The sequence below is a fragment of the Canis lupus genome, chromosome 6, assembly GCF_011100685.1.
Source record: "Canis lupus familiaris isolate Mischka breed German Shepherd chromosome 6, alternate assembly UU_Cfam_GSD_1.0, whole genome shotgun sequence".
NCBI classification, from domain to species: Eukaryota; Metazoa; Chordata; class Mammalia; order Carnivora; family Canidae; genus Canis; species Canis lupus.
This window is the reverse complement of record NC_049227.1, coordinates 38431782-38456627: the sequence shown is the minus strand read 5'-3', so window position 1 is coordinate 38456627 and position 24846 is coordinate 38431782. Positions and strand designations below refer to the sequence as shown.

Sequence of the window (24846 nt, the reverse complement as noted above, 5' to 3'; positions counted from 1 at the left end):
GATTCCCTCAAACCTCCTTCCTGTACCAAGGCTTGAGTCTGTGTACTCCCGCCCTTGTTCAAGCAGATTTATCCTGAAAACCTGAAAGACAAGTCCCCTTTGCTCAAATCAACAATCTCTGGCCAGGTCTGGAAAAGTGAAGCAAACTTTTGATTTCTGGTGACTGTAATGAATGTCGTTCTTTCCAGGTAAGAGTCAGATCAGTGAGACTATCAATAGCTAATTGTTAAGATAAACCTTTGTGGAGGGTACTTCTCACTACATCTTTTTTTAAAATGGAACCAAAGAAACAGTTCTGAGATCATCAACCGTCCTTGCAATGACCCAGTCATGACCATATATGTCCTGTATGTTTATGAGACCTGAATGAGACCTGAGCTGTGGGGAAAACTAATTGACCAAGTTCATGCCCATAATTTTGTGTCATTTCCATTTCCATTTTACAAGTTAGACTGAGGGAGCTCAGTGGACACAACCAAGAAGGGCTGGCTCAGAGCTCTGTAAAGTGCACATTATCATACTGACTGATCACTGATATCATCCTCAGAGCAAATATGTTAGGAATGTGTAACGTGTCCAGATTAGAAACACTGGAAATCAAAAATGTCCTGTAAGGCAACACCACTAATGATAACCATGACATCAATATCCTTTATTAGGGTGTGTGCTTACTATATGTCAGTCTCTTTGGTAACCACTTACATGTGTTCTCCAGTGCTCGTTATAAATATTAACCTCTCTATTAATATTCTTATGTCTATTGTGATTTATGACACTATTCTAAAAAATATTTTATTTATTTGAGAGGGAGAACAAGTAGGGAGGAGAGGGAGAAGCAGGCTTCCTGGGATCAGGGAGCCCAATGTAGGGCTTGATCCCAGGACCCCAGGATTATACTGAGGCAAAGGCAGATGCTTAACCAACTGAGCCACCCAAGTGCCCCAATTTATGACACTATTTAAAGATATAAGGTCATGATAGAAAGTTTAAACATACAAAGAATTTATGGATAAAACCATTGTCACAATCTTTCAATGTCCTTCCAGAGGCATGGCTTTCATTTTCCTGATGGAAGAATGAATGATGGCACAGAAAAGGCCATCACTGGCCAAAGCACACAGGGAGCAAGGTTCTAGTGCCTCACCTATGTCACACAGCCCATCTCCTTCCAGTCTTCTTAGTTGCTCCGCTTTAACCATCGTTTTCCAGGCTTTTGGATTGTCCCTGCTTTGTCTGCCTCTGGGCTCAGGCTTCCAGCCCCATGAGAGGGGCAAACCAGTCAAGTGTCTCCAAGTTCCTCCTCCTCGGGCTCTCCAGGCAGCCCCAGCAGCAGCAGCTTCTCTTTGTCCTCTTCCTGAGCATGTACCTGGCCACCATCCTGGGAAACCTGCTCATCCTCCTGGCCATCAGCGTGGACTCCTGCCTGCACATCCCCATGTACTTCTTCCTCAGCAACCTGTCCTTTGTGGACATCTGCTTCTCCTCCACCACTGTCCCCAAGATGCTGACCAACCACTTACTTGGCACTCAGACCATCTCCTTCTCTGGCTGCCTCACACAGATGTACTTGTATTCATGTTTGTGGACATGGACAATTTCCTCCTCGCTGTGATGGCCTATGACTGCTTTGTAGCCATATGCCACCCCTTACACTACTCAACAAAGATGACCCACCAGCTCTGTGCCCTGCTGGTTGCTGGGTCGTGGGTCATTGCCAACCTGGATGTCCTACTGCATACCCTGGTGATGGCTCAACTCTCATTCTGTAGAGACAATGCCATCCCCCACTTCTTCTGTGATGCAAAGCCCCTCCTGAAACTCTCCTGCTGACACACACCTCCTGCTGAGGTGATGATTCTTTTTGAAGCAGGGTTGATCATGATCACTCCCTTTATTTGCATCCTGGCTTCATATATCCGCAATACCTGTGCTATCCTGAGAGTCCCATTCACAAAGGGAAGATGGAAAGCCTTCTCCACCTGTGAATCCCACCTGGCTGTGGTTTCTCTCTTCTATGGCACCATCATTACTGTGTATTTCAATCCTTTATCCTCCTACTTAGCTGAGACAGATATAGCAGCCACTGTAATGTTCAGTGTGGTGACTCCCATGCTGAACCCCTTCATCTACAGCCTGAGAAACAAGGACATAAAAGGGGCTCTTGGAAAAGTGCTTGCTATGAATTTTTTTCTACTTGGTAATGAAATGGGCTAAGAAAATCTTGGAGGGAGCTAATTAGATCATGCATTTTTTTTCTATTGTGCAAAACTTAGCTATTGTCATTGTTAAGAGAATAATTCTACTATGAGAATTATTATTATTATGGGAATTGGGAGGTCAAACTTGATCTATTTGCTTTGGGATAAAGATGGAAAGAGAGATCCTATACCAAATAACCTGACTGTTACAATTGTCAGTGACCTCCAGCCCAAACCCACAATGAACATACATCTTGTTGAATAATTCTGGTTTATTAGGCTCACCAAGGAGAATACATACCATGGGCAGTAGTGAGGCATGTTAGTAGGAAGGGACTAGACAGGACTTACTAAAAGACTTAAGTTTGCGTGAGGTGAATTTAGTGAGGATATAAGGAATTGAGTCTGTGCTCTGGATTACATACTATCACATAGTGGCGACGATTCTGATTGAGTATTCTGAAAATATTTTATCTAGGAGGGGCTGCTGGGTGGCTCTGTCAGTTAAGCATCTGATTCTTGATTTCTGCTCAGGTCCTGATCTCAGGATGGTGAGATCAAGCCCTGCGTCAGGCTCTGCACTCCATAGGGGGTCTCCTTGAGACTCTCATTTCTCTCTCCCTCTGTACCTTCCCCCTCACCTTGCCGCGCTGCTTACACACACACACACTCTCTCTCTCTCTCAAAAAATTTTAAAAAATACTTTATCTAGGGGGGAAGAGTAGATTAAGGCCAAAGCTTTGATTAGCGAAGAAGTACCAGTGACTCATATCAGCCAGTATAGGGGAAGGAGTTTGGTCATCTCTGTGGCTTGGACAGTGTTCATATTTTTGTGTTCAGACATAATTATAGTCTCTTTTTGCCCTGGTCCTTAACAGTCACAGAGTACCTTGTGTGGTACTGATATTCTGCGTGTTCATCAGGAGAGCACCAACCTAGCTGTGGTTAGGGCTGTGAATTCACCTAGCTGTGAATACCAGGAAACTCCTGGGTGTCAGGGCTGATTTCTCTTTCTCACAACAGAGACATAGAGATAGGGTCACATCTTACTGGAGGGCCAGAGTGGTGTTGGGGCAGGAAAGAGAAGTGTTCTTTTAGGGCTCCAAGAACCCTCAATTTTGCCATGCATTAAAGCTAATTATTTTTTTATCTTACCTGAGCTTTCTGTGTCACATAGCATTAAAACAGGAATATGGGTAAGTTAAACAAGAAATATCTTCCAGAATCTCAGCCATGTCAATCATGTCAATCAACATCTTTTTTTCCACCCTGCCTTCAATTTATGTCAGTACACTAAGATATTTTACATAATTTATATCTTGGTTTTCTACAATATTTCTTATAATAAAGCTTTTCTAAATTGCTATGTAATCTCCATAATTTTATTTTACTGGACTTCTATATTTCCACAGGTTGTTCTAGGAAAATGTGCTGACTAGTAAGTCAGCTTGTAAAATAAAACATAGGGCAGCCCTGGTGGTTTAGCGCCGTCTTCAGCCCAGGGCATGATCCTGGAGACCTGGGATGGAGTCCCACATCAGGCTCCCTGCACGGAGCCTGCTTCTCCCTCTGCCTGTGTCTCTGCCTGTCTCTCTCTCTCTCTCAAATAAAAATAAATAAATAAATAAATAAATAAATAAATAAATAAATAAATAAATAAATAAAATCTTAAAACTAAAACATAAAGGGGTTGCCTGGGTGGCTCAGTGGTTGAGCGTGCCTTTGACTCAGGGTGTGATCCTGGAGTTCCAGGATCGAGTCCCACATTGAGCTCCCTGCGAGGGGACTGCTTCTCCCTCTGCCTATGTCTCTGCCTCTCTCTCTGTCTCTCATGGACAAATAAATAAAATCTTTAAAAAACTAAAACAAAACATAAGGGAAATATATTTAAAAGTATGAGAAAATTAATTTCAAAAATGATTGTAGAACATAAAAATCTGACCAATGTATGAAACAACTGGTTAAAACATGAACAGGATGCCCTGGATTTTGAGGAACAAAGAAGAAAATAGGATAGTGTCCCTTAAGTTCAGGGAGATAGGTAAAATGACATCTTGTACCAAAACAGAGAATTCAGAATCAGAGTATGTTTCTGAGTTTAATGTGAGATTTTATGTTTATCATATTTATGTATTGATATGTTTGCCTAATGGAATAAATGGCAGCATTTCAATTTTTAGTCTTTATATCCAAAAAATCTTCATAATAATATGGAAAATACCTGTTGCTTGAATTTTGGTTGTTTTTTATTAACATTTTATTTACTTATTCATGAGAGACACAAACACAGAGAGAGAGAGAGAGAGAGAGAGAGAGGCAGAGACACAGGCAGAGGGAGAAGCAGGCTCCATGCAGGGAGCCCAACGTGGGACTTGATCCAAGGTCTCCAGGATCACACCCCAGGCCAAAGGCAGCACTAAACCACTGAGCCACCAGGGCTGCCCTGTTCCTTAAATTTTTTTTTTTAATTTTTATTTATTTATGATAGTCACACAGAGAGAGGAGAGAGGCTGAGACACAGGCAGAGGGAGAAGCAGGCTCCATGCACCGGGAGCCCGACGTGGGATTCGATCCCGGGTCTCCAGGATCGCGCCCTGGGCCAAAGGCAGGCGCCAAACCGCTGCGCCACCCAGGGATCCCTGTTCCTTAAATTTTGAAAGAAACCATCCGCTTGGGGCACCTGGGTGGCTCAGTCCATTAAGCCTCTGCCTTCAGCTCAGATCATGATCCCAGGGTTCTGGAATTGAGCCCCATGTTGGGCTCTCTGCTCAGCAGGGAGCCTGCTTCTCCTTCTCCCTCTGCCCTTCCCCCTGCTGTGTGCTCACTCTCGCTCTCAAATAAATAAATTAAATAAACAAATAAATAAATAAATCTTTAAAAAACCCACTAGGTTTTATTTCATGTATTTTGGTGCTCTGTTGTTAGGTGCATATATGTTTATAATTGTATTTATTCTTGTTTTATCCTTTTATCAATATAAAATTTATGGGCATAGACTGTTCATAATGTTAACCTTAAAACTATCATTTACCAGCAAAAATGGGTTTATTTGGGAATAGGAGTGAATTGCAATTTGGGACATGCAAGCAATGGCAAAACCATAGGCAATCCGGGAAAACAAAGCAGAAGACTGCTCTTTTATAGAGAAAGGTGGGGAGTTTGGGAGGAGCTGTTATAAGCAGAGAGTAAACTGGGAGTTCCATTGTGTTGTGCTTCCTCATTGGCTGAGTTGTGACTCTCTGTCATTGTCTGGGTTTGCTGGGCCAGTAGTAAATCTTTCTTCTCCTGCTGAGGTAGTCAAGTAGTATCTACTCACAAGGCATCTCTTTCTGTTGGGTTTGTAATTGATGAGGAGTGGTAGGGTGTGAGAGCTCCTCCTCCTGGACTCCTTACTCCTTTTAAAGTGAAGTTTCCTGGAGTGCCTGGGTGGTACAGTCATTTGAGTGTTGGATTCTTGATCTCAGAGTCCTGAGTTCAAGCCCTGTGTTGGGCTGCACTCTGGGCATAGAGCCTACTTAAGAAAAAAAGTGAAGTTTCCTTTTATTAATTTTCACAATATTCTTTTAGTATCCTTTTCATATCCAAAGGATTCATAGTAATGACCCCTTCCCTTTTTCATTTCTGACAGTATTTGTGCTGCTTGTCTTTTTTTATTGGTTAGCTTGGCTAAGGGTTTATCAATTGTATTGACCTTTTCAAAGAACCTGCTTCTGATTTTGTTGGTTCCCTCTATTGACTTCCTGTTTTTAATTTCATTGATTTCTATTCTATTTTTTATTATGGGTTTTCTTCTCACTTTGGATTTAATTTTCTGTGCTTTTGTGGATATCAAGATAGAAACTAAAATTATTGATTTTAGATCTTTCTTTTTAAATATATGCATCTAGTGCTATAAATTTCCCTCTGAGCATTGCTTTCACTGCATCCCACAAGTTTTGATAAGTTGTATTTCCATTTTCATTTAGTTCAAAATGTTTTTAAATTTCTGGAGTTCTATTCTTTGACCTGTTATTTAGAAGTGTGTTGTTAAATCTCCATAATATTTTGATATTTTCCAGTTATCTGTTATTAATTTCTAGTTTAGTTTCACTCTTCTGAGAGCATACTCTTTCATGGCCTTGATGTGGTCCATCATGCACTTGAGAAGAATGTATGTTCTGCTAGTATTGGATGAAATATTCTATAAATGTTCAGTGAAGTGTCAGAATTGAAAGTGAAATTGGAATGGGCTCAAGAAAGAATGGAAAGAGGATGAGACTCACCCTGCCAACTAAGATTAAAGTTTTATTTTTTATTAGCTATATAATATTCATTTTGGTTGCTTTTCAGTATTATGATATCCTTTTTTTTTTTTTTTTGTATTGAGAAGATAAATTGGTGGGACACAGTAATAATTTTAACATTGCCACAATAGATGGATGCTATTTTTCCCCTTTTGCCAAGCCAAACATTTACACACACACACATTCATTTAATAGACCCAAAATGACATTTTGTTCATTAAATGTATGATTCTTATATTACTAGTGAGCCTGAAGATTCTTTCATACCTCCTGTAGCCATTTATCTAAAAATTATCTGTTCATGTCTTATTGGACTATCCCCTTGCTGTCCTTCCTCCCCAATCTCATCCATCTGGTCTCAGTTTAAAGGCCATTTCCCCAGAGTCCTCTCTGGAAAGTCCACCTTTAACATTCTTCTAGAATCCTTTCCTTCCTAGCACTTGTCAATGTGGGGCTGTGTATGTATTTTTGATTGTAAAGATTTTCTATCCCCCTCCTCCCCCACCTCCCACTCTAAGAAACTCCATGGGTGTGTTGCTTCCCTTTATAGCTCAGGACCTTGTTATACATCTTTAGGGGATGCATGCCTTTGATTTGTAGTTGCTACTGGAATTGGATATCTGGTCTTTAAGATGTTCTAACTGGCCCTTGCTGCTCTATTGGAAAACTATCTGTGTACGCTTACTGTTCTTCATTAACTGGTTGTCAGCTCCTTATTGAGCACCTCTTTGAGGGTGCTGTCCCTGGGCATCTTGGCTCTGAACTCAAGGGCAGAGGTGAGAAACATTCATTCTGTTCCAGATCCTCCAGGGTCCAGGGGTAGGTGCAGGGAAGTCAGGCAGCCCAGGGCACAGACGGCACCTCCTGTGAGGAGGGGTTTGTGTCATGAAGTATCACACGTGGACAGGCCTCAAGGACTGTGTGGTCAAACCCTTGCATAGGGGACAGAACAGACCCCACCCTCTTCAGTTACTGCCTAGCAGCCAATTACCCTTTGTTTCTAGGCATGATAACCAGGCAGACACCAGCCAGTCGTCTCAAGAAATAAAAGAATAACATTGCTGGCAGCCAATTTTGTCCTTGGTTTTAAAGGGTACTGTAGGCTTGAAATACAAAGTCAATAAAGGCCACACACACAAAAACTATCCTTTAAGTGTTTGAATTAGGGCTCAGGATTGAACTATATCATCAAATGTTCTTCTTTTAGTATGCTTTGAACCAAAACAAAGCTTAGAACATGTTTAAAAAATAACAAAAAAGGAGAAACAAAACTATTATTTGTAGATGGTATAATTTTGAACCACAAATTATACCAGAACTGAGAAATTACTGAAAATTAACAACATTCAATGGAGGTGGCTAATTTCACATATATAGTTAAAAATAATTCCTATGTAAGAATAGTAATCAACTAGAAAAATGCAATGAAAAAACTATTTACAATTACAAAACTGTATAGAACTTACATGAAGAAAATTAGAAAAATTTATTCAAGAATATGATACTTTTTAATAAATGGAAAGGCATGTTTCTGATGGGAAACAAAATTTATAAAGGTAGCAAGTTTTCCCAATAGTTTATAGGATTAACTTATTTCAATCAAAATACCAATGTAAAACTTTAAGAAACCTAAAAGAAAAGGAGAAATTGATAAAAAAAAAATCTTTAAAATAACACACCACAGGATCGGTCCCGTGAAGGCACCGCTGGCCCTGCCTCTGGGCAGACAAGTCAGGAAAGTCTGGGTATGAGGTGATAGAGAACAAATAGCCACGGCAATGAAGACACTGGAATCTCATCTCTTTGAGATCTCATCTCTTTGAGGGGCAATGAGAGCAAGCCACTGGAGACAAGTGCTAAAAAAACACTTTGCTTGTGAGGTAGTGACCACCCATTGCCAAGGGTCTGGTGACTGCTTCGAGGGAAATTAAGCACATGATAAGGTTATTGACCAGTCATGTGTCTAAGCCAAGGTCTTCCTTCTCTTCAGGCTCTTAGATTTCCTTTGTAGCCAGGTTTTCTTCTTGGCTCATCAGACGGACAGGATTCTGAAGAGCTTTTCCAGTATTGGGTCTGGGTGGCTGGGCCTGAGTGATCCAAACTTCTTTTGGCAATGGAAAGGCATGAGAGAGCTGTCTGAGCAATAGCTGGACAAAATAGAGTAAGAACAGTAGACATTTATGTTGTGAAAAGTATTCCTGTGAAAGTTACTTTTCACTACAAAATGCAAATGTTGAGATCAACTGTTAATTTAGATCACATAAAAATGACAGAGTAAGTCTTTGACATTCAAATGCTGTATTTTCCTATATTCCAAAGTAAACAATCCCTTTCAACACTTAAGCTTTAACAGGGTATTCTTAGAAGGTTAAGTGAATTGCTAATAGAAGCTGTTGGCATAACAAATCAGTAGTTTTGTTCTTTTAGGGGAACACTGTTCCAGATAAGGACCTTTGCATTATTTTTTTCTCAAGTGTGAATTCCTATGTGTGGGGGGGCTGGGGTGGGGATGGATACATTTCCGTACACGAGTCACTCTGTTCACCTTGCAGGTGAGTGGCCTCCAGACTCATGTTTGAAGCCTTTTTTGGGAAAGGAAATCTGTGGCCTACACACTGTTGTATAAGTTCACAAAAGAAAGCTCCTTAATCCAGAAAGTGTGGATGCTGAGGTATAGCCCTTGAGGATGTTTTCCCCTGTGAATTTTCTAAAAATTTGAGGTTTCAGCCAAGATGGGTATTTGTCCAATTTTGGCTATAATGAGGTTTTCACATATCTGTAATCTTTTCAGACAGCCTGGGAATTCAGAATTCCTTATAAAACATTTCAGGTTGAGGCAGGATCATCAGACCTTTCTTGATCCCATTTCTGCTTTCCAGTCTTACATGCTGAGTGGGTTTTTTCATGCCGGGTACAGTTGGACAGCCGACCAAATCTTCTCCCACATTTTTTGCAACTATATGGCCTCACAGCCTCATGACTCTGCATATGAAGCACAAATTGTTTGTTCTCTGGGAAGGTTTTCCCACATTCTGGACACTTAAACATCTTCTCTCTTATATGGATTCCTTCATGGCGACTCCGATGAGAGTTTTGACGAAAGTGCTTCCCACAATGAGAACACGAATAAGGTTTCTCTCCTGTATGGATTCGTTCATGTTTATTAAGGTTTGTTTTATGATTGAAGCTTTTCCCACAATGACTACAGTCATAGGGCTTTTCTCCAGTGTGAATCCTCTGGTGAGAAATAAGGTAAGAACTATCATTAAACTGTTTCCCACACAGTGGGCAAGTGTACCATCTTCTTGTTCTCCGATTTCGGGTAAGTGCAATCACATTGATATCTACATATTTTGAGAGTTCCTCTAGTGGAGTGTCATTTTCAATGGTAACTAGAAGATTTCTAATTTTCCTTTGCTTTGGAACAGATGTATTTAGTCTTTCTTTATGGCAATATGGAGACTGCTCAGAGACCACAGAACAATCTACTTCATTACAATCAGAAGCCTTTTCTCTATGATTTTCATTCTCTACAGTTTCCTTCTGAAGATCTTCACTCTCAGGATTAACATCATTGACTGTGGAAACAAAGAAAATTTAATAACTTTTGAGGGATGTTATACCTCTCAGGAAAAAACAAGTTAAATTTCTCATCAAACAACAGTGTCAGAAATCTGGGGACTAGCAGATAGTCATTATCAACTCTCCTTTTCTTTTTTTTTTTTTTTTTTTCTTATGATAGTCACACGGAGGGAGAGAGAGAGAGAGGCAGAGACACAGGCAGAGGGAGAAGCAGGCTCCATGCACCGGGAGCCCGACGTGGGATTCGATCCCGGGTCTCCAGGATCGCGCCCTGGGCCAAAGGCAGGCGCCAAACCACTGCGCCACCCAGGGATCCCATCAACACTCCTTTTCCACTCTTATTGTGGGTGGAATATATGACTGATAAATCTATGAATATGAGCACACAGTCTTTTTTTTTTTAATGAAATGAATGGGACTACACTGAAAGATTTCATGTTTCCTTTCTGACATAGGCACTAATTACTCACCAAGTACATACTCATATTCTGTGTAAAGCACTGAGCTAAGGACCATGGAATGAAGGACATAAATACTAAAAGGTACCACTCATTCTCTTTAAGAGCTAGTAAGTGAACAGTAAGATGAGTTACTTCTAGGTTTTTACTACATTAAATATTACGATATATAATTAGATACTACTGTAATATCCTATATAGGGAAAAACTGGAAACGATTCAAATGACTAAAAATAATGAAGGCATATCACATTCACTCAGTGGATGATTATATGGGCATTAAAGTGATTACCAAAAGTGACAAAACTAAACTATGGTAGAAATAAGTGTGGTTTCTTTAGGGGAGGAATGGGAGTTATTGGGCAGTGGGCACAAGAGGGACTTCTCGGGTGCTAGGAATAGTCCATTTGAGTGGTTAGACAAATGTACACATTTTGTGAAAATATGAGGTTGTACACTTATGATTTGTAACTTCTGTATTTGTATCTTCAAAAGTCTGTATAAAATAACAAATTATAAAGACTACATAACAGGGGTGCCTGGGTGGCTCAGTTGAGATGCCTTTGGCTGGGAACCCTGGGTGGCGCAGCGGTTTGGCGCCTGCCTTTGGCCCAGGGCGCGATCCTGGAGACCCGGGATCGAATCCCACGTCGGGCTCCTGGTGCATGGAGCCTGCTTCTCCCTCTGCCTGTGTCTCTGCCTCTCTCTCTCTCTCTCTCTCTGTGTGACTATCATAAATAAATAAAAATTAAAAAAAAAAAAAAAAAAAAAAGAGATGCCTTTGGCTCAGGTCATGATCCAAGGTCTTGAGGTCAAGCCTCAGGTCAGGCTCCCTGATGAGCAGGGAGCCTGCTTCTCCCCCTCCCTCTGTCCCTACCTCCTATCCTCCCCACCCACTCACATACTTATATGCTATGCTCTCTCAAATAAATAAATAAATAAATAAATAAATAAATAAATCTTAAAAGACTAGATAACAAAGTTAAAAAAAAAGTATTCTGTGAAAAGGTGGAACGACAAGGGATCCTCTGAACTCTGGGCAACTTGCTGAGAATAAAGGGTTAAATCAATCATTCTATATGTGGCTGACTACAGCCTAGAATATGCATCTTTGCTGGACTTCACAGTTTCATACCAATAGGCATTTTCTGTTTCATTTACTCCTTTAGGTAATGAAACACTGGGTCAAAGCATATGGCAATATTTATCACAGCTCTTGACAAAGACTGCCATACTTCTTTCAAAAGAAGCTGTACCAATTTTAATACCACTCGATCTCGGGACTCCGGGATCACGCCCTGAGCCAAAGGTAGATGCTCAACTGCTGAGCCACCCAGGTGTTCCTGAGCTGAGACTTTTATAAATTTAAATAAATTCTACATGCTGCAAATCTTAATCCCTGTGTCAATCACCCCTAAAGTAAATATTTAACTGAAGTCTTCTGTAACTCCACAACTTAAAACCATAAAAAAGTATCAGTCTTTCAAAATCGGATACATTTTTAGGGGCACCTGGGTGGCTCAGTCTGTTAAGTGTCTGCCTTGGGCTCAGGTCATGATCTTGGGGTCCTGAGATCGAGTCCCCATCAGGCTTCCTGCTTAGTGGGGAGTCTGCTTCTTCCTCTCCCTCTCCTCTCAACTCATGTCTCTCCCACTAGCTCTGCTCTCTCTCAAATAATAAAAAATCTTTTAAAAAACTTCAAAAAAGGGGATCCCTGGGTGGCTCAGAGGTTTGGCGCCTGCCTTTGGCCCAGGGCGTGATCCTGGGGTCCCGAGGTCAGGTCCCGCATTGGGCTCCCTGCACGGAGCCTGCTTCTTCCTCTGCCTGTCTCTGGCTCTCCCTCTCTCTCTGTGTGTGTGTGTCTCTCATGAATAAATAAATAAAATCTTAAAAAAAAAAAAAACCTCAAAAAACGAAATCTGATAAATTTCCTATTTTCTAGCCATTCCTTTGACTTACATTTACATTTAACTCTTAATACATTTGGAGCTTAGTATCACACTGTATGTTATTGTTTGTGACATGTCTAATATTGGTAAAAACCAGCCAGAACATCCTTTTTAAAAGTTTGACTCTAAAGTAAAAAAAATAAAAATAAAAAATAAATAAAAGTTTGACTCTGCACAGTATAAATAAATTTGAAGGGCTTCAATATCTTCATATGACTTTAGTTTTCCCATTTAGGTTTATGTTTCTCTAATACTTAAGAATCTTTTGGGGATCCCTGGGTGGCACAGCGGTTTGGCGCCTGCCTTCGGCCCAGGGCGCGATCCTGGAGACCCGGGATCGAATCCCACATCAGGCTCCCGGTGCATGGAGCCTGCTTCTCCTTCTGCCTGTGTCTCTGCCTCTCTCTCTCTCTGTGACTATCATAAATAAATAAAAATTAAAAAAAAAAGAATCTTTTATATTTACCAATAAAACGTGGCTTACTATTTTTTTTTTAAGATTTATTTATTTATTTATTTATTCATGAGAGAGACTGAGAGAGAGAGAGAGGCAGACACACAGGCAGAGGGAGATGCAGGCCCCATGCAGGGAGCCCCACGTGGGACTCGATCCCGGGTCTCCAGGATCAGGCCCTGGGCTGAAGGCAGCGCCAAACGCTGAGCCACCTGGGCTGCCCTGGTTTACTATTTTTTTTTTTTTTTCTGGTTTACTATTTTATAGCCTTTTTGAAAGACAGCTTGTATCATTTTGTCTTAATTTAAGAATTTATTGTTATACATTCCCTACCTACTTTATATTAAAGATGTTTTTGGTCATTCTTTTAGATTTTCTAAGTACAAACCATACTTTGTTCCCTCCCTTCCCGATATTTATTCTAATTTTTTAAAAAACATTTTTACAAAAGATTTATTTATTTATGATAGAGAGGGAGAGAGAGGGGCAGAGACACAGGAAGAGGGAGAAGCAGGCTCCATGCTGGGAGCCCGACGTGGGACTCGATCCCGGGACACCATGATCGCGCCCTGGGCCAAAGGCAGGCGCTAAACCGCTGAGCCACACAGGGATCCCCTAAAAAACATTTGAGAGAGACAGAGACAGAGATAGCGAAGAGAGAGCACAAGTCAGGAGAAGAGGGAGAAGGAGAAGCAGGCTCCCTGCTCAGCAGGGAGCCAGACTCAGGGCTCGATCCCAGAATCCTGGGATCATGACCGGATCCAAAGGCTTAACCAACTTAGCCACCCAGGCACCGCCAATATTTATTCATCTTAACCTTATGTCCTTTTGCTTTATCCAGTCAAATATTAATAGTGATAGCAGATTTCCCTATTTTGTTCTCTTTTTTTTCCAAGATTTTGTTCATTTATCTCAGAGAGAGAGAAAGCACGCATGAGAGCACATGAACAGAGGGAGAGTAATGATAGGAAGCAGGTTCCATGCCCTTTGTGGAGCCCAACACAGGGCTTGATCTCACAACTCTGAGATCATGACCTGAGCCAAAGTAAGAGTTGGACACTCAACTGACTAAGCCACCCAGGCGCTCCAGCATATTAATTTTTAAGATAAAAAATTTTAGGAGCTAACATATGGTTTATATGGTTCAAAAGTCTAAACATGAAAAGGTCTTACTCTAGTCCCTGTCCCCCATTCACTGTACTTATCTACCAGATAGGTACCAGTTTTTACTAGATTCTTTTTTATTCTTCCATTGTTTCGCTAGATGATGGATTTTCCTTTCTCCTCTCTTATATCAAAGTAGTATACTATATATATGTCTGCTACTTGCTTTATTTTGATCATTATTTCTGGTGCAGGGCAATTATCATGGTATGTTGTGTGGACACATATTCAACTAGTCCCCTGCAGAGACACTTGGATTGTTTCCAACCTTGTGTTTTAACAAACAATACTATGATGAATAACCTCATTTGCATATTATTTTCAATGTGTGCTGTTATCTGTAGGTTAGATTCTCAGAAGTGGAACTGTTGGATCAAAGGCAAATGCATCTTTAATGCTGGTAATTAGATTCCCACATAGAGGGAGTGTATCATTTTGCAGGTCCACCAGTTCCAACAACCTCACCACCAATGTGTTAAGTTTCTGATTTCTAGAAATCTGATAGATGAAAAAAGATGGTAACTTGGTAGAGATTTAATTTGCATTTCTAAATATGAGTAGGGTTGTACACCATGTGTTTATGGGTCATTTGTATTCCTAAGTGAATCTGTTGGGGCTTTTTCTTGGCGTGCAAAAGTAAGGTATGATTCACCAAATGGCTGAATTGTCCCAACACCTTTATGAGTCCCTTCTGCTCTGATGCTCTTTTCAGTTTTCCTGGTTACTTGTTATTTATTTTTCCATTTGAATTAGAGAGGTTGTCTAGTTCCAGGGGGAAAAATCCTACTGGTATTGTTAAAGGAATCACATTCACTTATTTCAAAAATCGACTTGGGGAGAACTGACATTTTAATGTTAAATTTTCGTAGTCAACACGGTATTTCTTCCCATTCATTCAAATCTACTTCTGTGGTGCAGCCCCGGTGGCGCAGCGGTTTGGTGCTGCCTGCAGCCCAGGGTGTGATCCTGGAGACCCCGGATCGAGTCCCATGTTGGGCTCCCTGCATGGAGCCTGCTTCTCCCTCTGCCTGTGTCTCTGCCTCTCTCTCTCTCTCTGTGTCTCTATGAATAAATAAATAAAATGTTTAAAATAAAAAAAATCCACTTCTGTGTTCTTTAGAAGTGTTTTTGAAGTTTTCCTCATAATTTCTGCATATTTCTTAAGTTTATTTATAGGTGTTTAATATTTTTTGTTCCTATTTTATAACTTCTAAGTGACTACAGGTACAAAAGCTAATGATTTCCATATAATTCATTCCATCGCTTACTGAATGCTCTCATTTATAATTCTCAGATATTCTAGGGTTTTCCAGTTATAGAATTGTATCATATGTAATAGGCGGTTTTATCTGTTTCTTAAATTCTTATACATCTAATTTCTTTCTCATTTACCTGCCCTGGCTAATACCTAAAACACAGTATTAAATAGTAGTAGTGATAGCGGGCTTCAATGAGATAGTTCCTGTGTCAAACACAGATAGTTCCTGTGTCAAACACACATTCTATCCTCCTGTGTCAAGGATTCTCTTATGATTCCTGTCCCTACAAGGTTAATTCCTTACACTTTTCCCTTTCCAAACTACTTAATATTACTATTTAAAATGTCAGCTATATGCTGATGACTCCCAAATCTGTCTTTACATGTGAGCCCCAATTCCTAATGTTCAAATACCCAGAGAACAGTCTCATTTTATTTCCTACTGTGGATTCAACCTCATCTAAAATCAAATCCATCTTCTTCCAAACTCTGCTCCTGGGTCCAAATCCTGTCTTAACCTTGTCCTAGAATGCAATTGTGGTTCTAATTCTAGTGGGAATGCCTGCCAATGTTCCCATTAAACAGATGTAGGCCATATCTGTTCCATTAAGGAAGTATCCATTAGTTACTATTTTGTTAAGTGTTCTTCTGAAGGGGTTTTTGCTTTGTAAGATATCTTTTCGATAATTGTCAGAATGATAAGATTTTTCTCGTTATTATAAAAGAGATTAATAGACTTTTTATTATTAAATCATTTTTGCATTCTTGGAATAAATCTTACTTTATGGGATCCCTGGGTGGCTCAGTGGTTGAGCGCCTGCCTTCTGCCCAGGGCGTGATCCTGGAGACCTGGGATCGAGTTCCACATCGGGCTCCTTGCATGGAGCCTGCTTCTCTCTCTGCCTATGTCTCTGCGTCTCTCTGTGTCTCTCATGAATAAATAAATAAAATCTTAAAAAAAAAATGTTACTTGATCATGACAGTTTTTAATCAGGTTGTGGTATCTTTTTTACACTAATGGAAGTTTTTCTTTTTCTTTTTACTCTGAAAGTTTTCATAGCATTTTAAATGGTCTAGTTTTTAAAGATTTGTAAGAATTTTCTATGAAATTGAGGCTGGTTCTTTACCTGGGTGAGGGCTAGGGATTTTTGACATTTCCAGTTTCCTCTTTGGAAATTTATCTATTTCTGTTTAAATCTTTCTACTTATTAGTTCCTCTTTTTTGTTTTTTAAGTTTTTCCATTTTTAAAATTTATTTGACAGAGAAAGCAACAAGGGGAGCAGTGGCAGAGGAAGAAGGAAAAGCAGGCTTCCCATCGAGGACGGAGTCTGACGGGAGTCTGATCCTGAAACTCTGGGGTTATAACCTGAGCCACCCATATGCCCCAGTTCCTCTATTTGTAACTTACTGATTTCTAATTTTGTATTTGTTAATACTTTCTTCCTGCTTTCCTTTATCTTATTGTTTTCCTAATTTTGAGCCAGAGGCTTAACTGCTTTCATTTTTCTAAATTATTATATGTTTTTACAGGCATAAATTTTCTTCTGAGTAACACTTTACATTATACTATAAATTCTGATACAGGGTATAGTCTAGAAAAAATTACAAAATCAAAAAAATTATCATATTTTTAAAAGATTTTATTTATTTGACAGAGAGATAGCAAGAGAGCATAAGCAGAGTGTGTGGCAGAGGGAGAGGGAAAAGCAGGCTCCCTGCAGAGCAGGGAGCCCAATGAGGCTTGACCCCAGAACCCTGGGATCATGACCTGAGCAGAAGGTGATGCTTAACCAACTGAGCCACCCAGGTACCCTTCAAAAAATTCTGTATTTTATTTTATTTTTTTAAACATTTTATTTATTTATTCATGAGAGACACAGAGAGAGAGAGGCAGAGACACAAGGCAGAGGGAGAAGCAGGCTCCATGCAGGGAGCCTGACGTGGGACTCGATCCCGGGACTCCAGAATCACGCCCTGGGCCAAAGGCAGGCGCCAAACCGCTGAGCCACCCAGGAATCCCCAAAATTCTGTATTTTAATTTGTATTTCCCCTGTGATACAATGTTACTTAATAGTTTAAACATTTCTAGATGAAGAGAACTTTTCTCCCCTCTTCTCATTATTACTTTCTAGTTATATTGTACTATTGCTACTTTCTGGAATCTACTGAGTCTGTCTTTGTTGCATATTATGTAGTCAATTTGTATCAATCTTGAAAAGGCTTATATTCTCTAACTATAGTAGAGGCCGTCATATGTCATATCTGACCACAGGAACTATCTCATTGAAAAATTTTTAAGCATTCTACATTTTAAGTTGTTTTATGTGGTTCACTTGGACTGGGACACACATTCTATCCTGTGTCAAGGATTCCCGTTCCAAACTACTTAATATTACTATTTAAAATGTTGGCTATATGCCGATGACTCCCAAATCTCTGTCTTTACACGTAAACCCCAATTCCTAATGTTCAAGTGCCCAGAGAATAATCTCATTTTATTTCCTACTGTGGATTCAACCTCATCTAAAATCAAATCCATCTTCTTCCAAACTCTGCTCCTAGGTCCAAATCCTGCCTTGACCTTGTCCTAGCTCTTTACAGCTATAATGGTATCACACTGCTTATCTTTCTATGTGAATGACTTATCTTTTAAAAATAAATTGAGGGGATCCCTGGATGGCTCAGTGGTTGGGCGCCTGCCTTTGGCCCAGGGCATGGTTCTGGAGTCCTGGGATCGGGTCTGCACTGGGCTCCCTGCATGCAGCCTGCTTCTCCCTCTGCCTGTTTCTCTGCCTCTCTCCTCCCTCTCTCTCCCTCTCTCCTTCCCTCCCTCTCTCTCTCTGTCTCTCTGTGTCTCTCATGAATGAATGGAAAATCTTTAAGAAAAAGAGAAAAAAAAAATAAATCGAGATGGAGCACTATGTATCATTTTAACCCACTGATATCAACTCCAGAATCCAACTCTGCCTAAGGACAAAGCAAGGAGCATTTATTAAATGTTGGTGAATGATTCTAGGTTTAAATCATCAGCTTTAGGGTATGGGTGAGGAAGGAGAAAGGAGAAGGTGAGGATTGGGCCTGAGAGCTTCAAGGTCCATGACCAAGGTGTTCCTGGAATTGGCAACATAGTTACCAACCAGTCACCTAAAATAAATGCTAGTTTTACCCAAGTCTGAGAAAAACTCAGTGTAATAAATCTGATCTGTTTATGCTTATTTCTAAAATTAAAAAAAAAAATTAGGGAGTACTTGGCTGGCTCAGTTGGTAGAGCATGCTTGTTCTGAGGTCTTAAGCTGGAGCCCTATGTTGGGCACAGAGTTTACAATCAATCAGTATACACACACACACAATCTTAAAATATATATATATATATATATATATATATATATATCACATAGAATAACTTGTGGGAAATTAAGCGGGCTCACTATGTACTACTACCCCGACTATACAGTGTAAAACAGCTACAGAGTTCAGTAGTCATGGATTTTTGTTACCCCAGGTAACTCATAAAACCCACTTTTTGCTCCACTTCAGCCTCAGAAACAAACAGCACTGAAGGCAAAGTAAGAAGTATTAGGCACTCAGCAAAATGATTTTTGAGGATTCCCGATTCTGTAGTCACCAGTGTATTTGTAGAGAAACGCTGAATCATCTTTCAGCAGCTGACAGAGAAGCTAATGGCAGATGAGTTCATATGAAGTATTCTCATTTAAGAATACCTTTAACCATTACTGGGAAATAAGCACAAATAATGGAGGTCCCATTCACCAACCATATAGGCAATTCACTGAAAAAATTATGAGAAATACAGCAAGAAGGCATATGTTTTTATAATTATATATTAAAACATTAATGTAAACAATTTTAAAATTATACAATTTATAATTGTATAATTCTGGGCTAAGACTGCAAGCTCTTTTTTTTTTTTTTTTTTTTAGATTTTATTTATTTATTCATGAGAGACACACACACAGAGAGAGAGAGAGGCAGAGACATAGGCAGAGGGAGAAGCAGGCTCTACACAGGGAGCCTGATGTGGGACTCAATCCCAGGTCTCCAGGATCATGCCCTGGGCAGAAGGTAGGCGCTCAACTACTGAGCCACCCAGGTATCCTAAGACCACAAGCTCTAATGTTAGAATCCCTAGTCCCTGCCCTACTACCTACTGCTGTCTGACCTTGACCTTTCGCAATTTTTCTTTCTTTCTTTTTTGGTAGGATGCAAGGCAAAGTTTATCGAGCAATAGCACAAAGTTTATTAAGTGATAGTACAAAGCTCCCCAGGAGGGAGGGGACCCAAGAGGGTTGCCCAATCTTTAGCAATTTCTTAACATTTTTCTGCTTCAGTACCGTCATCTGTAAAATAGTAATAATTCCTATACTCTACAGTAATTTTGTGAGAAATACATGCAATAACAAATGCATATAAAGCACTTAAACTAGTGCTTCATACATAATGGCACATTAGCACTTAATAAGTGCTAGATATTATTCCCATCAACAGTGGGATATATTTTCATTCATTAGTAGACGTCACAGCTACTGGACATCAAGGAAAAAAAAAAGACTTAAAAGAGTCTTACATGTGTCCAAAGAAAATACTAATTTAAAAAACACCTACTGGGGGACTAGCACTAGATCCAGAAAACGGACTCAGAAACAATCTGCCTGCATTTTCAATGTTTGAATATTTGATGCCAGTCTATCAGCTGCAGGTCCTGCTTACCAAGAGAATTCCTCTCTGCCCTTGCTGCCCTAAAGCTATAAGAAAAATGGCCGCCACAGCTGGTGCAGGCTCTGCCACATGGGATAGAACAAAAATTAGTGTAATTATGTACTTAGCTAGCGTTTTAATCAGGTCTTTATTTAAAAAAAAAATGTTTTTTTAATGAGGTCTTTAAAAAGTCTGACAAAATAGAAGAACATGCTTTTCCACAACATTCAATATGAACGCACAAGATTTCTTACCCAGTAACGTCATCTCCCCAATATTGTCTTCCTTCTCTGAGGTGGGCTGTTGAGTAGCATCTAGGCTCACACATTCTTCTTGAGAGTGAAATACATTCAAATCCTCAAAGACCACCAGTTCCTGAAAGAGCAAAAGGCCCCTTCCTCTTAATAACAGAGGTTCGTTTGACAGCTCTGCTGGCAAAAAAGACCGAAGCCCAAATATCAGAGAAGGGAAGGCAAAATGGGTCTATAAATCTGTGAAGAAGGCGTTTGGGTGGCTCAGTGGTTGAGCGCCTGCCGCTGGCTCAGGGCATGATCCTGGGGTCTGGGAATCAAGTCCCACATCAGGTTCCCTGTGGGGAGCCTGCTTCTCCCTCTGCCTATGTCTCTGCCTCTCATGAATAAATAAATAAAAATCTTTAAAATAAATAAATCCCATGAAGATGCAGCACAGACCAGAAAGCCAGGCTCAGAGAGCACCCAAAGGACAAGCAGAAGAGAAATGTCCAAGGAGGCAGTGAAAAACAAGCCATTCTCTTTACTCCCAAGAGTGTGTTTTTATACATGGGTTGGCTGAGCAGGGAGAGCTGAAAGAGCAGAGAAGGTGATGTACTCAAAAAAGTGAACAGGAAAACCAAACCCACCTCAGGGTCAGTTTTCAAATACAGAGACACAGTGTCCTGTTTTTGCTGGATCCCTTTCCCAGGCAGAAGCTTCAACATAGGATGAGGTTGCACTGGGGAAAGAGGAAATTGTAGTTAATGGAAAAACCAGTGACTCTAATACAGGAACACTAACCACACCTTAAGGCTACACTGTCCTCACTCCTTCCAAAGGCAACTCAAGTCTTTTTCTGCTTCTGTGAGCTCAGGACAAATTCAAGCCATAAATCGTAAGGTCTATGAACCTATATGTGCTCTCCTCATTATGAAAAGAATGATTCACTTCAGGACTTTAAAAAATTCCACTATTAGGGGCAGCCCTGGTGGCACAGCGGTTTAGTGTCGCCTGCAGACCAGGGTGTGATCCTGGAGACCCAGGATCGAGTCCCACGTCAGGCTCCCCACAGGGAGCCTGCTTCTCCCTCTGCCTGTGTCTCTGCCTCTCTCTCTCTGTGTCTCTCATGAATAAATAAATAAAATCTTAAAAAAAAAAATCCCACTACTAAAGGGAAGGCTAGAGGAGGGCAATGTCTGAAGATGCCCCCAAACAAGCACAAAATTTCCAAAATTCCACATAGACTCCAGTCAGTTCAACAATTCATCCACATTTCTATATCCTAAAATGATGCACACTCTTCCCAACATTTGTGTAAAACTGACATTGTTTATTCTATGGCTTTACATGACACTCCGCAATCCACTCAAACTCCAGCTTGAGAAAAAATACTGCCTCTCCCCAACATGCTTACTTATTAGTATCAACTCCTTTTTTTTCAAAACCTGCTATCCTAACTTGAATTCATTACTAACATGAAAACCTATTTGAACCCCCAGAACCATTCCCTTCTCTTCTAGGGATCAGCATGTGCTTCTTACGTCTGTTCTGAAAGTTTGAGCTCACATCCTTCATAATAACCAAGGTCTCCTTGACTTTCTGGTTGGGCTGGACCAGGCTTGGCTCTGGCAAGAAGGTGAGGAAGTGCTCCAGAACCAGCTCGTGGATGGTCTTGGGCCCACCAGTAGCATCTCGAAGTAGGTCTTGTCCTAGTTTGGAGTCTGGAGGAACTCTCAGTATAAAGGACCGCTTTGACTTTAGGGGCATTGGAACCACTTTTGCAGCCATGGCGCCGTGAAATCACACACCACGCTGGTTTTGCAGAGCTTCAGGAGTCACCTCTTATTGAAGGAAATGTGTCAGAGAGCCGAGCTGCGGATGAGAGAAACCATGGGTTACACACAAGGCCAGGAAGGCACGCGTGCACTCCAATACAGGGCCTGGATAGCGAGGCCACGTGAAGTTTAAAGCAAAAGTTAAGAGAAACCGGGGTGGGGAACTCCTAACTGAAACGGAAGGTCCCTGAACGAGAGGCACTCTCAGCAGGGCCTGAGAGGAAGATGTGAGCAAGAAAAGCCGGAGGATGCCCAAACCCCAAGGGTCATCCTCCTAGAAGTACGAAGTGTAGACTCCACCGGGAAGAGCGGTTTAACTCCTGCTGACAGGAAGAGCCATGGGCTAGAAGACAGGGAACCTGGGGTCCAGCACTGAGGGCATCTGCTTACGAGTTGGCCTGGCCACTGAATGAAGCCCTTCTGCGCACCTTGGACCGCGGGTCCATCGGATGCCCTTCGCGGGGCCGCTGATGGCTCAAGGAGCAAACTCAAGGCCGCACGCGATGTCCACACACCGCCTGCTGACTCCTTTCCGCCGTGAAGCCCTGTTGAGAGCGGCGAGGGGCGTCCCGGTAGGGACCAGCTGGCCAGGCCCACTGTGGAGCCTCTCCCACCGGCCACGGGGCACTTTTACCACAAAGCTCGAGCGGCGGCATTGCCCGGGGTGCGTTCCCGGCTCCCCAGCCGGCCAGGCTCTCCCACACGGACCAAGCTCTGCTCCCCAGAGGCCACCTCAGCCTGGTTCCCGCCCTCGCGGAGCCCCTCACCTCTCAGGGGCTCTGCCCTCCTGGGCGCTCGCAGGGACGGCCCAGAGACCCCAGCGCAGAGAGACCGGGAAACCAGGCGCGTGAGGCCCAGCCCTCCCCTCGCCCTTCGGAGTGTCCTCACAGGCCGCGGGCCACTATTGGCGTGCTCGGCTGTCAGTTGGGGAGACTGTCCGGACACGGTGCCTTCTGGGAGGCCGGGCGCCTCGGTAGCCTTTACGTCACGACCGGTGCCTCGTTTCCGGTGCGGAAGCCTGGTCTCCCCGCTCGGAGCGGGCCGTCTGTGCTTGAGAAGGCGATGCTCGAGGACGGCCGGCAGAGCTCCCGGCGCCGAGGGAGGCCGGGCTGGCGGCAGCCGCTGTTTCTGTGGCTCTATTTGGGAGACAGAAAGCAGAAGGTTGGCTCCAATCCTCCATGAAGGGTTGGCTCCTCTCCAAGTACTGGCGGTGTAGCTCCATCGCCTGCTGGGAAATGTAGTTCGACTCTAAACAGCCAATGGGAGACCGCTAGGCACCGCGTTTGGGGCGGGCCAGCACACCCCCTCAGCCCCCGAAGTTCGACCGGAAGTGGGCTGCCTCTCGCACCGGAAGATCTTCGAGAGGCCTCGGCTGTTTCTGGCACAGCCTCGAGGGTGCGTCGAAGGTCCGTTTGGCCGTGAGTGGGCGGCCGGTTAGGGTCCATGCATGGTTCTGGGTCCTGTCACAGCTGTCACTTCGATAGGGGCGGCTCGTCGGTTAGAGCCGGGCAACCCCCTCCCCGCTTGCCAGCTTCTACCCTGCGATTTGAACAGGCCATCCTGTGTTCTTTTTTTCCTGAGGCTAATTATAGGTAACTCGTTTAGCCGTGGTTTATTTATTTATTTATGTATTTAGCCGTGGTTTAAAATATATTACAGACTAATGTCACAACTGCACGGTACAACAGAAGTTTTTCTAAAAATAAAGAACACTTGTTTTTGCATTCATCAAAAACCAAAGCAAACAAACAAAAAAAAACCCTCCCTCAATCAAAGCAGCATGGTTTGAGCTAGAGGTGAGTAGAACAATAGAAAAGAATAATAAGCGTCAAAGTTGATCTGAATGTATGGAACCCATATAAAAGGGTAGCATTTCAACTTAGTGTAAAATAGATGATGCTAGCAAAAATTATCCATTCTTCTGGAGAGAAAGACTCGTGTCCTTATACTATATACAAAAGATGGAATTAAAAGAACACAATTAAAAGAATTAAAATAACATTAATGTGGAGGCAAAACAACTGAAATGCCTTGAAGTAAGATACAGTCCTGTATAACTGTATTTTTAAGAAAACTAAAAAAAAAAAAAAACAAAAAAACAAAACAAACCCGAAAAAACAAAAAACCAGTAATAGGGACACCTGGGTGGCTCAGCGGTTGAGCATGCCTGCCTTTCCCTCAGAGCGTGATCGGGGTCCTGGGATCAAGTCCCACATCGGGCTCCCTGCATGGAGCCTGCTTCTCCCTCTGCCTGTGTCTCTACCTCTCTCTCTCTCTCTCTCTCATAAATTAATAAATAAATAAATACATACATACTTTAAAAAAACCCCAACAATAATAAACAAGTAGTAGAATGGAAAATAATTGTAAAAGAAAGACCACATAAAGAATTATACATTTCCAACTTACAGAAAGCTCCAGCCAACTGACAAAAGACAAAGGCAAAGGCTATGAAGTCATGAAAACGAAACTATCATTAACATTTGAAAAGATCCAAAAAAATACCATTAAAAAACGGGGGGCACCTGGGGGGCGCAGTGGTTAATCGTCTGCCTTTGGCTCAGGTCATGATCTCAGGGTCTTGGGATCAAGCCTCATCTCAGGCTCCCTGCTCAGTGGAGTGTTTGCTTCACTCTCCTCCCTGTGTTCTCTCTCGGTATCTCTCTCTCAAGTAAGCAAAATCTAAAAAAACCCCAAAAGCTTTAAAAAAAAGGC

The 24846-nt window shown here is 41.7% G+C and overlaps 1 protein-coding gene and 1 pseudogene across 4 annotated transcripts; one reads left to right on the top strand and one right to left on the bottom strand.

The window, feature by feature from the left end:
• Positions 1162-2314, top strand: OR1F1P (olfactory receptor family 1 subfamily F member 1, pseudogene; annotated as a pseudogene).
• On the bottom strand, positions 7949-23322 carry LOC119872212 (zinc finger protein 200). Of its 4 annotated transcripts, XM_038540619.1 has the most exons (6): positions 22899-23321; positions 22560-22676; positions 21838-22168; positions 20944-21035; positions 20318-20438; positions 7949-10059 (listed from the first exon to the last, which is right to left on the bottom strand). In XM_038540619.1, exons 3-6 carry the CDS (start codon positions 22082-22084, stop codon positions 9308-9310), a joined length of 1212 nt encoding a protein of 403 aa, XP_038396547.1. In that variant the 5' UTR covers positions 22085-22168; positions 22560-22676; positions 22899-23321; the 3' UTR covers positions 7949-9307. The 4 variants fall into 4 exon arrangements, with proteins under 4 accessions (XP_038396547.1, XP_038396546.1, XP_038396549.1 ...); XM_038540618.1 differs by lacking the exon at positions 22560-22676 and having other exon boundaries at positions 22899-23320; XM_038540620.1 differs by lacking the exons at positions 7949-10059; positions 22560-22676 and adding an exon at positions 18155-19081 and having other exon boundaries at positions 22899-23319.
• Positions 23323-24846: the final 1524 nt, after the last annotated feature.

Bases quoted from the DNA above. Each gene is read 5' to 3' on its own strand.
- LOC119872212 (XM_038540619.1), bottom strand. From the start codon at position 22,084: ATGGCTGCAAAAGTGGTTCCAATGCCCCTAAAGTCAAAGCGGTCCTTT. The intron at 21,036-21,837 runs GTAAGAAGCACA...CTCTTTCCCCAG, and splicing joins CTCAAACTTTCAGAACAGAC to TGCAACCTCATCCTATGTTG. The intron at 20,439-20,943 runs GTGGGTTTGGTT...TTGCTCTTTCAG, and splicing joins ATTTGAAAACTGACCCTGAG to GAACTGGTGGTCTTTGAGGA.